General features: G+C 43.7%; 1 protein-coding gene across 1 annotated transcript in view; it reads left to right on the top strand.

Annotated features, from left to right (window-relative positions):
• ADAMTS17 (ADAM metallopeptidase with thrombospondin type 1 motif 17) overlaps positions 1 to 15,159 on the top strand; it is a 345,625-nt gene that overhangs the window by 274,223 nt on the left and 56,243 nt on the right. The window contains exons 16-18 of the mRNA XM_003788635.1: positions 4,095 to 4,252; positions 7,302 to 7,461; positions 9,966 to 10,101. Coding sequence (XP_003788683.1) covers positions 4,095 to 4,252; positions 7,302 to 7,461; positions 9,966 to 10,101 — 454 coding nt within the window. The remainder of the gene's footprint in view (positions 1 to 4,094; positions 4,253 to 7,301; positions 7,462 to 9,965; positions 10,102 to 15,159) is intronic.

Here is a 15,159-nt window from a genome sequence, read left to right on the forward strand (position 1 = left end):
TGATTCACTACTGAGTATAGACACCATCTTCACCTACATTCATTCACTAATGAGTATCCACGCCACCTTACCTACATTGATTCACTAATGAGTATCCACACCACCTTCAACCTACATTGTTTCACTACTGAGTATAGACACCACCTTCAACCTACATTCATTTACTAATGAGTATCCACACCACCTTCACCCACAATGATTCCCAAATGAGCATCCACACCACCTTCACCAACTGATTCACTAGTGAGTATCTACACCACCTTCACCCACATTGACTCACTAATGAGTATAGGAACCAACTTCACCCACATTGAATTACTAATGAGTATCCATACCACCTTCACCCACATTCATTCACTAAGGTGTATCCCACCACCTTCACCTACATTGATTCACTAATGAGTATCCACACCATCTTCATGTACATTGACTCACTAGTGAGTATCCACACCACCTTCAACTACATTGATTCACTAATGAGTATTCACACCATCTTCCCTAAATTTATTCAGTAATGACTATCCACACAACCTTCACCCACATTGATTCACTAATCAGTAACCACACCCCATGTCACTTACATTTATTCAGTTATGAGTATCCAAATAACCTTCACCTACATTGATTCACTAATGAGTATCCACACCATCTTCACCTACTTTCATTCACTGAGTATACACACCACCTTCACCTACATTGATTCACTAATGAGTATTCACACCACTTTTGCATACATTGATTCATGAATGAGTATCCACACCATCTTCACCCACATTGATTCACTAATCAGTATCCACACCACTTTCCCCTACATTGCTTCAATAATGAGTATCCACACAACCTTCACCCTATGTTGATTCACTAATGAGTATCGACACCACCTTCAAACTACATTCGTTCACTAAAGAGTATCCACTCCAGCTTCAACTACATTGATTGACTAATGAGGATCCACACCAACTTCACCTACATGAATTGACTACTGAGTAAACACACCATCTACACCTACATTGATTGACTAATGAGGATCCACACCAACTTCACCTACATGAATTGACTACTGAGTAAACACACCATCTACACCTACATTGATTCACTAATGAGTATCCACAACATCTTCATTTACATTGATTCACTATTCAGTATCCACTCCACCTTCACCTACATCAATTCTGTAAAGGGTATCCACACCACTTCAACCTACATTGATTCACTAATGAGTATCAACACCACATTCAACCTACAGTTATTCACTAATGAGTATCCACACCACCTTACCTACATTGATTCACTAATGAGTATACACATCCCCTTAAACTACATTGATTACTAATGAGTATCCACACCACCCTCACCTATATTGATTTACTAATGAGTATCCACCTAATCTGCACCCACATTGATTCAGTGCCTACATTGATTCACTAATGAGAATCCAGAGCACTTTTACCCACATTGATGCACTAATGAGTATCCACACCACCTTCACCTGCATTGATTCACTAATGAATTATCCACACCACCTCCACCTACATTGATTCACTAATGACTATCCGTGCCAACCTCACCTACATTGATTCACTAATGAGTATCCACACCACCATCACCCACATTGATTATCTTATTACTGTCCACACCACCTTCACCCACATTTATTCACTAGTGAGTATCCACACTACCTTCACCTACTTTGATTCACTAATCATTAACACAGGCAAATACATGTAGATCATTTAGTCACTGAAAGCTGTGAAAATTGTGAGGTTATTTTTATAAGGATATGTAGAACATCAGACCCTGTAAGTTTTAGAGCCTGGAATTTGTTCTCCCTGAGAACAATTCTTACATTTTCACATTTAAGCATTTGTCATAAAAATCCAGACTGATGATATAACCTGAAGAATACAGCAATTCTAATTGCCAGAGTGATGAGTGTTCTGGGCCTGGTAGGTTCAGATATATACTCTTCAACTCAATAGCTGTGTAACTTTAAGCAGGTTACTTAACCTCTCTGTGCCCCTGCTGTCTCATCCATGAAGTGAGGAAGATAGTTCAGCATTGTTGAGAAGATTAAATGGGTCAGAGTTTATGAATGTGCCCCTTAAATGGTAGTTTGCAAGTGTGCTGAAAAAAAAAAAGGAGAGGAAATTCCACATTCCCACATTCTCCCCTCTGTTAGTAGCAGGTAGAATTTCTTGAAGGAAAACAGACTCAGCTCCCTGTGGTAGAGCTTTCTCTTTCCTAGGCCTTCCCTGGAGTCCCATAATCTTCAGCCACTCACAGCCACCCCACTGTCCCCAGTGAGACCCCACTGGAAGTCACTCACTGGAAAGTTCCTCCAATTGGGGAACCCACTTCTGGTGGCAGTTCCCATGAAGCGGGGAGCTCTGAGCATGCAGCTCCTCAGCGTTTGCCAGCAGTGAGCTCTGGGACCTCTTAGAGACAGGAGCAGGGGCCACTGACTGCCCAGTGTCCATCCCACCACTGCTTGTGGTCTAACCAGCCCTTGAACCCCTGGGGCCTGACCCAGCCTCAGGCTGATGAATTCAACATTAACCAAGATCCCTTTGGGGTTTCAAGTCTTCTTTGTTCAAAATCAGTATTAAATACAGGCATTTTGTTTCTGGCCACAATAAGCCCAGAACAGTGAATGTGGTAGGATCTGATTTTGTTGATTATAAACTAAGTAGGTGGCACCCCATAGCAATTTGGGGTGTCTGGGGCTTCAACTGTGCACATAGGTTGTGGGCCTGGGACCGAGGGCACCTTGGGAGTGTCATTTTTAGAAATGACTCACAGGCTTCCTATCATCTGCTGCCTTCATTTACTACCTTCTCCTAAATGCTGGAGTAGATTCTAGTTAGTTAAAGGCTTTTTCTAAATGATGAGAACAACAAGAACAGACTTTCTCTGTGGAGTGCTTTCCTGTGAGACAACACGGACTTTAGACCAAAGTGAGAAGACCCAGCAAAGTCACTGGTGGGCACTCAGATAAGAAGGAGTGCATGGCTTGTGTGGAAAACCAAATTTTGGCTTATGGCCAATCAGTAACATGTACCTAGCAGAGCTGGAGACAAGTGCCTGTGTGAACCCCAAGCCGGCAGGGCCCATGTGTGACAGTGCCCTCCCCCCAACCTGCCACTGCGACTGTTACATCTATGGGTGGCTGCAGTTTCTACACATAAATATTTAATAGAATAACCATCATTTCTTGAAGGAGCACCCATTTTTGAGGCAGAGTCTCACTATGTCGCCCTTGGTAGAGTGCTATGGTGTCACAGCTCACAGCAACCTCAAACTCTTAGGCTTAAGTGATTCTCTTACCTCAGCCTCCCAAAAGCTGAGACTACAGGGGCCTGTGACAATGCCTGGCTATTTTGTTGTTGTTGTTGTCATTGTTGTTTGGCAGGGCTGGGCTGGGTGCGAACCCACCAACTCCAGTGTATGTGGCTGGCACCCCCAACTGCTGAGCTACAGGCACTGAGCCCTTTTTTTTTAATGACAGGATAGAGTTTATTGACAGGGAAAGATAAATAGAAAGATTAAAAAAGAAGGGGAAGAGAATTTCTAGCAGTACAAATGGGGGATCCAAGTGGGAAGCCCCAGGGTATGAAATCCTTAAGACATGTCAGAATTAGGCTGCCCTCCTTCCAAAGCCCCAGGTAGGCAGTAGTAAAGTGACCTGATGAGTTGTACTAAAGCAACAAAACTTGTTTTGTAGCCTAAGACAAATTAAAATATAATTAATTCATCATGCAGAAAACTATCTTCTGGGTAAGTATGGTTTAAATGTGATCTGGCTTTGGTGGTCTTCATCCTCTGCCCCTCCCCCACCAGATCTCTTTTTAAGTTGGTTTTGACATTGTCCAGGCTGGGAAGTCCCTGACACCTGGGAAGCCCGGAGCAGTCCATCCATCATGACAGCTCTCCCTGTGGGGTGTTCTGTTCTCAGGATACAGAAGTTCCCTTTCTCTTGCTTCAGGCCTCCCTCCCCCATGGAAGGGGGACCTCTGACCCACTCAAGACATCCAGATTCCCTGTGAAGACAGGCCGATCACCTGCCCTGATTCTGCTGTGTTCAATTCTCTTTCTAGCTCTTAAAGACTCCAGCAAGGGATCCATCAACAGTGACTGGAAGATAGAGCTTCCTGGAGAGTTCCAGATTGCAGGTACCACCGTCCGCTATGTGAGAAGGGGCCTATGGGAGAAGATTTCTGCCAAGGGACCAACCAAACTCCCCCTACATTTGATGGTAACTTATGGGGCTTTAGAACTTGTCTTTGGGAGGTCGGGGGTCGGGGTGGCTCCAAGAGGTCTGCTTTGTGCTTCTTCCTGGGACCTGGGGGACCAGAGTTTACATCCAACTCACAGGGGCTTTCCCTGGCTCTGCATAGGCAAGGCTTCTGTCTTTTCCAAAAGGAGCTACTTCCAAGAAGGAAATGCTTAGCCACATGGTGGGTGGCAGCCAGGGAGACATGGTCTCCTTGAACAGACAGCCCATTCGAGGTCTGTTTTTATATTAGGTGGCAGGATGCAAAGATGTGCCCACAGTTTGTATATGCACACTGGGAGCCACCTGTGGAAATGAACTATTGACTCTGTTTGAACCATCCTCTCAGATTTCTCAGACTCGGATTACAAGTGTTTGAGAACCAGAAAGGAGAATCCGATTCTGGGGGCATATTTATTCCCTGGGGGGTCTCGGGAAACCCATGCCATTGGGCCAGGCCAGGGCACTATTTTCTTGCCTGTTGTCTCAGGGAGGCCTTGGTGTGAGCTACTCAAAAGTCATGCATCCTTTGGAACATACTCATCTCCAGGGAAAGGAATGTCACTGCTTCCTTCGCTGGGTACAGGAGTTCTTATGGCTAGCTTCTGATAGCTCATATTTATTGATGATTATTGATTTCATGTTTACTTTCAAAGAATAGGCTGTCTGGCAGCTTATGCACCTGTAATCAAAGCATGCTTTGTCCTTACTGCCTGTCAGAGTCTCTCTACTTAGAAGTTCTTTTCCCCCCATTAATTTGTAATCTCTGGCAACCTGCAACTGTTCAAGATCAGGTGACACTCAAAAGATTTTCTGGCCACTGCCCAGGGACTCTCCTGAGGAAACCAGCTCTGCCTCTGAGCACCAGCACCGGTGGGGGGGGTGTTGCACTGTGATGGCACTAACCTTGTTACACTTTCTGGTGAGACAAAAATGAGGAGAATTTAGGGGAATCTGCATATGCAGCACTTTGCCCACTAAATCCACTGAAAATGTTTTCCTGCAAGTAGGTTTCCAAGACCCAAGAACTTGTACCAAAGTTGTCTATCTGGGATAAGATTATTTCCTGGTCAAAGTTAGAACAAATCCTCCTATTCTGAGTTAAAAGCAATTATTGAGAGGTTCTATGAGAGGAGGCAAAAGGTAGATGAAACCACTACAGAAACATTACCTATTACATGTGACTTTGCTTTCTGAGCACACACCAAGATAAGTACACGGCCCTTCTTGACTAAGAGCTTTCATAAACTGAGCAAGTCATTAGCCCGTTAAAGCAACCACACAGCCTGTTCATTCAGACCATGAAAAACAAAACTCAGAGAAAACAACCCCTGCCATGGTTGAAGCTTCAGCCTTTGTTTAATATAAATCATTTTTCTCTCTTGAAATATCATTGGCACTTCAAGTTTTTAAACCTAGAAGTGAGAAATGTTCCTTTGCCTCAAGACGGAAAGCCCTTGTCCCCAAATTGAGGCGCTCACATTGTTTGCAGAGTCAAGAGCACTGAGAGTCACAGGAACCTGCATTTGAAACCAATTACACACCCACACACACAAATTATACGTGGCTACAAAATTGCATGAAATTGGTTTCATATGGATTCTCAATTCACCAGTCTCATTCCCATGCTGAGATAATAAAGATCTCTTTTAAAGACTAGTTTTGGTTTTTTTTTCAAACTGGAGGCATTTTTTTCAAATGCATCACAAGTCTGTTTGGTGCAGAAGTGGATGTTTATGCAGTTAGGTCTGCTCTTAGCACCCCATCCCCATGCTACGGTACCTGGCACACCTTGACCTGGACTGCCCTGGGTCAAGCCAGGTGGGCTGCACACATTCTGCCCTTAGCACCTGCAGGCCTGGGCTGGAAGTGAACTTGCTAGTGGCTTAGACCCAGGAGCACTCACTGCTTCCAAATGTAGCCTGAAGACACATTATCTACAAACAGGCCACTTTAAGCTCCTACAAGAGGGTATGTTTTGCACCATTATGTCCACAGCAGTATTTTTCAACCTTTTTTTTTTTTTTTAATCTCACAGCACACTAGAACATTTCCACAGAACACTTAAATTATGTTGATCCAAAAAAGTAAAAATAAGAATATACTTAACTATGCTTGAACTTCTTTTAAAAATAATTTAATTAATGATCTTTAAAAGAAATTGCAGCATACCTAAGATCCTCTCATGGCACACCAGTGTGCCACAGCATAGCAGTTGGAAATCACTGATGTAGAGAAATAAATCTGCCAGAGCATCTGCTGGCCTTATGTACCTTATTGTGTGCACTCCCTGCATACGCGCTAGGATTTCAGACCCAGGGTCTCTAAGCTACATGGTGGGCCCCCCCCCAGAAAATATTATGGGACACTCACCCTCCAGCCCCCAGCCCCCACCCCCACCAGTTTTAAGCCCTGGGCCAGGGCTCTGCCACTAATGGCATGCCATCATCTCAGCTCCCATGGCTGGGGGAGGGCTATTGCATCCTTGGACTCCCAAACAAGTGCCCCAAAACTCCTCCATAGTCAGCTGTATCTGTGCGTAAGCCTGCCTCTCCCCTGGCTCTCTGGACCAACTGACACAGAGCAGTGATTGGCCACAAGGAAGTGAAAGGTGATGTTCATTTTCAAAGGTGCAGAGTAACCCTTCTAGATCAGGTTCCTTTCTAGGTAAAAGCAGTGTATGTGTGTCTGTCTTGTCAACAAGGGTAGCTTTGTGGGTGAGGATCAGGAATGTGGACTTTTCCTGCATGAGGCAGCTCTCCATAAAAGTACATATAGAGCCCGTAAAGGGACTTATCCCAGATTCCTCCTCTCTTGAGAACAGAAGAAACTGATGGTTTGCATTTGCCCACCCCCAAGTTGTATATCTGAGGAATCCCATAGAAGACTAAATAACACCCTGAGATAAACTGGTTCTGAACCTCGGAAAAGACCTGAGTATCCCTCACAGTGTGGCTAGGTTTGCACGTCCTACAACCCTATGGTTTTTTGTTCCCTCTTAAGATGGTCTTTTATTTTGCCACTGACTCAGGTATTGTTGTTTCACGACCAAAATTACGGAATTCACTATGAATACACTGTTCCTGTAAACTATACTGCTGAAAACCAAAGTGAGCCTGAAAAGCCACAGGACTCTTTGTTTATCTGGACCCACAGTGGCTGGGAGGGGTGCAGCGTGCAGTGTGGAGGAGGTGAGTAGTGGGGCCACAGCTCCCTACGCGTGGGCTTCTCATCGGGGGTGGGGTTTGCTAAAGGAAGGAGAAGTGAACTGGGGCCTTCTGCAGCCAGCACGCAGACTGTGGGAAATAGGTGACATGTATTTCCACAGGAATTTAACCACATCCCACCCTCAGTCTCTCTGAAGAGTGCTCGGACAGGGCCTTCCCAGATCCCATCCAGAGTTCTGCCCATACTGCTGTATCTCCTGTGACCCAGGGCCTCCAACTCTAACCCGTGGGTGAAGGTTTGGCCAATGTACAGCCACCTCATAGGAATGAGAGGTGGACGCTGGAAGTGAACAGAAAAGACCTCCAGCTGTTGTCACTTGGTGGAAAGACACCAGATGATGTCACTGCCTCTTCCCAAATTCCTTTCCCTCTTAGCTCCAGTAACCCCACTGCAGGTCACAGTGGAGAGAAAAAGTCCTACGAGTGGGGAAAGAATTCTGAGCAGGAGTCCTGACCCACAGCGTCCTGCCCTCCCTCACCAAATGACTTCCCTGATCTGCACCTGAACTTTCTCACCTCTAATCCAAGCTGGTCATCCCTCATGCCCACAGAAGGATGTAGGATGAGCCAAAGAAGCAGTCATGCTACAAGAGTCAGCGTGGACAAAAGGCACCACGTTTACTGCAGTGTCAGTCAGGAGGAGCAGAGGGAAGTTGTTGTGAACTCTCAGTCAGCAGCTCCTTAGTGCAACGTTGTTTGTCATCCTGACAGGTCACATGGCAGGGTCATGGGAAATGACACACAGGCTGGGTGGGTTTTGGTGGGCACAGAGTTGGGACAGAAGGGTGACCTGCTCTGGAGTGCAGGGGAACCTGAGCACAGCCTCAGCCACCCGTAATCCTGAGCTGCTATTGACTGCTCAGCTGATGTTTGCTCGACTTCCTATGTGTAAATGATTGTTCGCCATGGAAGAGATTCACAAAATAAAAGACCACTTACCATTTTCATGGCAAAGTGATTGAGCCCAGCAGATGCTGCAAGGGCCTGCTGTGAATACCTTCCTGTACATCTCGGCCGGCTGCCCTCACTATCTGTTCTCAGCCTCTTCCCGAGGAAGCCCTGTGGCAGCAGGAGGAGCCTCCAGGTGCCACCATCAGTCCTGCCATCCTCCACCCTGCCCCTCTTCCTTAGGGGCCCCTTTCCCTCAGCCCTTCAGCAGCCCCTGTGTGCTGATGGCCTCCCAACCTCCAAATCTACCCAGCACCTCTGTCTGTTAGCAGACTTTTCTTTTGTAGCAAGTTGTTGGGAATAAAGCACAGCCCAGAAGAAATAGGGAGCAGACGCTCCTTGGCCAGGGGAGAAGCACGTGTTCTGCCATCGCTGCTGGCTCGGTGGCCATCCCTTTATGAGGAAGATGACTTCCAGCTCCCTGATGCAATCATCAGACCTGCCACTGATGCTGAAAGCAGGCCTGTGCTTTGTACTCACACAAGGCTGCAGTGAGGGGCAGTAGGAACTGTGATGGTATGGTTCAGGATTCTGTCCCTGTGAGTCATTCCTACGTGACAAATTCCTCAGGAGACAGATCCAGCAAGAGTCCAGATATTAGTAGTTGCACTTGACTCCCTATTTATCTTTCATGGTCCCTCCTCCCAAATAACAATAACATAGCTAACATGCAGTGTTTGCCACCTGCCAGTTCTGCTTTAAACGTTATATGTATTAGTGGACTTTAACCATCACTGAAGCACCCTAAGGTGCAGGGAGGTTAAGCAAACCAGCTGCCTTGAGGAAACAGGCACAGAAGCATGTGGCCAACTATTGATACTATGGTTACTATAGTACTATTAGTGATAGAGCCACGACTCTAGCCCAGACAGCCTAGTTCCAGAGGCCACCCTCTTAACTCCCAGTCATTCAGCCTCCCTGACAAAGACATGGCCACACAGTATTTGGGGTACACCTACAAAAGGACTGCCTGCAGCTGTAGTAAGAGTGCGCAGAGCTTCCCAAGGGCAAGTGATGCCTAGGCATAGGTACCAGTCTGCTGACTGAAAAAGTTCAGATTGGCTCTGGAGTGCCTGTCTGTAGGAGATAGGTCTTTGTGTCCCTGTCCCTACACCTCCCCAGCAAGTAGGAATTTTGTAACAGGTGGCCAGGCTCTCTGGCAAGGGCTGAGGTGCCAATATTTAATTGACACAAGATCCCCATAGACTTTAAATATCAAATGAGTAGGGATCAGCAGTCTTTGGTGGAAATTAAAGACCCAAAGCAGAGGTCTGGCCTCAGGGAATCCCAACTTGTCCAAGAACACAGCAGATCTGAGGTGTTGCTACTTGTTCTGGCATCTTTCTCCTGCCCCATACTGCCCCTGCCATTTCTTACACACCTTTATCCCTAAGATTACAGTTTCCCTCTCTGTAAACTGACCAACAGCAACACGTGCACACTTCTCTGTAAGCGTGGATATGTGGCCACTCCAGGAGTGTGTGGCCACGGCCTCTCAACGCCCTGTGGTTGGCTTTTAGGAGAACGCAGAACCATCGTATCGTGCACAAGGATTGTTAACAAGACCACAACTCTGGTGAACGACAGTGACTGCCCTCAAGCAAGCCGCCCAGAGCCCCAGGTCCGAAGGTGCAACTCACATCCCTGCCAGTCACGGTAAGGAGCCGTCTTCTGTAACTTGCACCCAACCAGTCTGGGGCGGCAACACTGTGAATGACGAATGGGGACACACATAACATGATATGTTATGCTGCCAAGTGATTTCTGCTTGCCCCAGGTACTGAACTGCTAGCTACAGAGCCAGAACTCTGATGGAAATACAGTCTCAGCTGGAAGGCATCCTAGAGGAAGCAATTAATAACATCTCACAAAGAAAAAGTAGACATTACCATCCACTTTTAACCCAACCCGTTGATGCCCCCAAATTACTTTGTCTCAGAGGAAAAGGAAATAAATGTTATAGTGTGAGTGCCCAGGTTATAGTGTAATGCCCATTAGAGTGTAATGTGCATACAGGTTAATATTTGTGGTTGACCTGTTTCCATGGCTGCAGACCTCGGGATTTGTTATTTAGAATCCATCAGAACTTCTGTCTCAGCTCCAGCTTTCACGGCCATGCTACTCATGTGCTCTGGAGTAAACTTTCCTGGGGTGTCAGCTGAGATGCATTGTGTGAAACTGTGAAATGTGTTCATTAGTGAAGCCTCCTTTTTGCTAGTTGTTTAGTGAGACTTTGCAGTACTGGGATTCTATTACATTGTGTCATGTCACCTCCTTGGCCTCTCCTTGTGCTCTGAATTGAGGTGAATAGCTTTTGTTTTGTGGTTCTATGAACCTTGTTAAGGCACATCTGCCTTGTCTAACTAGGACAAGCAGTTGCTATTTCAGTTTTTCAGGTTTCTTAACTCAGTTTGCTTCACTTCCCTGGTGCAGAAACTTCACAAAGCATTTGGCTGTCGTACCAGCCCCCCTTGGTCTGTCAAACTCTTAAAGTATGTTTGAGAGACAGCGAGAGAGAGGAGAGAAGGCAAGAAGGTGAGACTTGTTCCAGTGAGTTCATGTGCTCCCTGTCAAATTAAGAATGAAATTCTTCCCTAGTGCTGATGGCCTTAAGGATGTGCTCAGTGCAGAAAGTCTTGAGCATCTTGGGAAGGAAGGACTTGCCTTTGTAAACACTTAAGGATCCAACAGGCCTCAGTCTTTTCTGAAACCAAAGATGGCCTGGCCCTGACAGAGAGATTAAAAAACAGGATAAGTGACACTAGAGGAGGAGAGGTCAGTGTAGGCTTGAGGGCTTAGGGTCTTGTTAAAGAATCATATTTTAAAATAAGTTATATTTTCAAACTATTTTAGCATCCAAATGTTTTAAATATTTTCACTATTTATTCATTCATGTGAATGAATGAAAGGATCTCACTTTATCACCCAGTCTTGAGTATGGTAGCATCCATGTAGCTCACAGCAACCTCAAACTCCTAGGTTCAAGCGATCCTCCTGCCTCAGACTTCTGAGTAACAGGGACTACAGGTGCACCCCTACGCCCAGCTAATTGTGTGTGTGTGTGTGTGTAGATGGGCTCTCACTATTGCCTGGTCTGGTCTTAAACTCCTGGCATCAAGCAGTCTTTCTGCCTCAGCCTCTCAAAGTGCTAGAATTATAAGTATGAGCCACTGCACCCAGCCTTTACTGTTTTATTTTTGTCATACACTGTAACTACTAAAAAGTAGAAAGTTAAAGCTAATATCAATGAAGGTTGTTCTGAGATTCTGCATATTAAAACCAAACTCAAGTTCAAGTTGTATTTGCATATCTTAATCTTAATACCATTTAAAAAGTATTATGTTAACATAAAAAGGAAGAAATATCATTATTAACATCAAAAGTCAAACTGTAGGAAATTTCAGTATTACTAAGTGACATTATCCAAGAAGACCTGGATCACATTTAACTGAGCTGTATTCTTATTTATTAAGCTTTTCTTTTATGAAAAACCATTTTTCTATTTTAAAACAGAAGAGTTCTTTATTATACATGAGGCAGGAGACAGAATAATGACTTATTTTTAAATGAGCCCTATAAATTAATACATGCTATTTAGTTAATAAGTGCATCATTTTTGAAGGTGCTTTTAATTTGATTTTTTGACATTATTATTTATTTAATACTATATATAATTTATTTCAATATGTCACCCATATAAAAAAATAATTAGGATAGTTTACATTGTTTTTTTTTTCCTAAATGTCTTTATTTATTGTTTTTCTATTTCAGATTAATATGAGGGTGCAAAGGATTAGGTTACATTGTTTGCGTTTCTAAGGTAAAGTTCAAGTTGTAGTTAGCCGTTCATCCAGGAGGGTTGCTGTGCACATTAGGTTAGTGCACCCTTACACTGTGCACATTAGATGAGAGCACACCCGTCCCCCTTCCTCCTCCTTTTCCTCCTCTAAGACAAGTAGGGCAGATTCCATATAGCGTACCTAAGGCTAGCAGCAAAAGAGAAAGGAATAGAATACAAAATGAAGATGACTTGGCCCTGGCTTTAGTGTAACAGAGAAATTTTGTTTAAGAACAAAGAGAAAGCTTAGAGCACTTCCAAAGAGAGCTGGAAGTGGGCTCCTCTCATGAATGAGAAGAGAGAGACAGAAGCACAAAAGCCATGTAGAGGTATAAATAGCCTCCTTTTCTCTGTTTGTGCCTGTAGGCATTATTGCCCTTTTCTATTGGTCATTCATTATTGTCCTTTTCCCATTGGGCATTGATTACCTAGGTTGCTTCATACCCATATTCTTTTCCCCTTTTTTGGCAAGAATTACAGAGTGCTGACATGCTGTTCCCATAATGTTTCTAGGTACCCTCCAGACTTCCATGTTCAACAGGCCAGGCTTTTCTTTCACACACACACACACACGCCTTGAAGCCCCTTTCTCTGTCCCTTCTCAAAATTCATCTGTTTCTTTTTATTATGTTAATGTAGCTACTAGAAAATTCAATTACATATGCTGCTGACATTTCACTTGTGTTGAACAGTGCTGCTGTTGATTCAGGTCATTCACAACCCTCAGGATACAATCCAAAACTCCTAGTCATACAAAGAAACAGACTCAGAAAAGAAGACCATTAGCGGAGACTGACCCAAGGTGACACAAATGTTGGAATTAGAAGACAAGAATTTTAAAGCAGCTATTGTAACTGTAACGACATAGTGGAAACTATGGTCACTGAACACACAAGAAATCTCAGCAAAAAAAAGGAAACACTCCAAAATACAAAATGTTGTTATGAAATGGGGCTGGATTTTATCGAATGCTTTTTCTGCATCTACTGATGTGATCTTCTAGCCTGTATTTTTGCTTCTGAATTTCCTTTTATTACCTAATTGTTGAGTTACTCTTATTTAAAAGCATTCAGCACAGCCCTGAGCACATAGTATACCTTCAGTAAATTCATCCATTCAACATGGATTCATTGAGCACCTTTCCATTCACCAGGCACCCATCTAGGTTCTAAGGAATTTAGAGGTGAGAAAGATAGATAAGGTCTTTACTCTCATGTAATTTAATAAATATTAGGTTTCTCCCTCCATAAGACTTTTCTTCTATCTTGCTCCTTCTATTCCCCTTCGGACTATAAAATCATGTGAATCAGACTTAAAGAATGAGTGGAATTTCCATAAATAGAGGAGAAATTAAATTGATAAAAGAGAAAGTGACACCTGGATTTTACCTTACAGCCTGGGAAAGAAATGCCTGGACGAAGTGCCTGGACAACTAACTGTTCTAGGCCACTTTTGTTTGTTAGTCTATTTGTTTATTCTGAACCATCTGAGCTCGTATTGTTTCTTAAAATGGATACACAAAAATGAAGTGCTGTGGCTCATCAAAAAGTATTTGTTGTTTAGCTAAAGAAATAGATGATCTGATAACAGATTTTAAACTTCTTGTGAACCCTAGCAAGATACAAGGGCTGTCTAGAAAGTATGCAGCCATGTACTATTATAAGATTAACAATGGCTGGATACTTTCTGGGCAGCCCTCATAGACACACACACACACACACACACGTGTTCATACGTACATGCACACTTATATAACTATATATACACACGATATATGTATTTATGTATGTGTTATGTATAGTAGCCCCCCCCAATCTACAGTTTTACTTTCTATGGTTTCAGTTACCCATAGTCAACCATGGGCCAAAAGTATTAAATGAAAAATTTCAGAAATAAATAATTCATGAGTTTTAAATTGCATGCCATTCTGAATAGCACAATGAGATCTCACACTGTCCTACCTTGGATGTGAATCATTCCTTTGTCTAGCAGAGCCGCAATGTTCATGCTCCTAATGTAATGGACAGTCACTTAGTAGCCATCTCAGCTGTATCATATCACAGTGCCTATTTCCAAGCAATCCTTACTTGACTTAGTAATGGTCTCAAAATGCAAGAATAGTGATGCTAGCAATTCAGATATGCTAAAGACAAGCTGTAAAATGCTTCCTTCCTAAGTGAAAAGGTAAAAGAAAAAATGTCATATGCTGAAGGTGCTGAGATCTACAATAAGAATGAATTTCTTCTGTTCATGAAATTGTGAAGGAGGAAAAAGAAATTCATGCATGATATATAGAGGGTGCAATACCATCTGTGGTTTCAGGCAGCCACAGGAGGTCTTGGAATGTATTCACCACAGATAGGGAGGACTACTATACAGCTACTATAAATGCACATATTTGGATAATAAAATTTGAATTATTACATAGCATGTTCTAGTTGTCATAACCCCTTCAGAAGAACCTATATTTATATGGGCTCAGGCAAGTAAGTGAAGACAGTGACGGATTTGACCTTAGAAAATGAGTGCTAGAAAATAAGAGGGAAATGTAACACAAAAGCAAACACTGTGCTTGGGAGTGGCGTTTCAGATGGGGTGGGCATGAATGGAGGACAGAGCCTGGAACCTGGAAGAAGAGCTCCAGAATCCAATGGCATGAGTTCTATTAAAGAAGCCAGAATGCAACCCATTGTTGCACCCAGCAATCTTTCTGTATTGTTACTCTTTGACCTTTAAAATGCCAGGAGGTGTTTGTCTTTTTCTCTCTTATATATTTCTTTATTTCTCCTGCTCTCCATTTAATTTTCTTGAGCCCTCTTGCTCCACTGAGTTCCTGACATTTTTCTTTGCCTTCCCAACTGGACACCATCAGCACC

This window comes from Otolemur garnettii, unplaced genomic scaffold, assembly GCF_000181295.1.
Source record: "Otolemur garnettii isolate 467f Iridium unplaced genomic scaffold, OtoGar3 scaffold00029, whole genome shotgun sequence".
NCBI classification, from domain to species: Eukaryota; Metazoa; Chordata; class Mammalia; order Primates; family Galagidae; genus Otolemur; species Otolemur garnettii.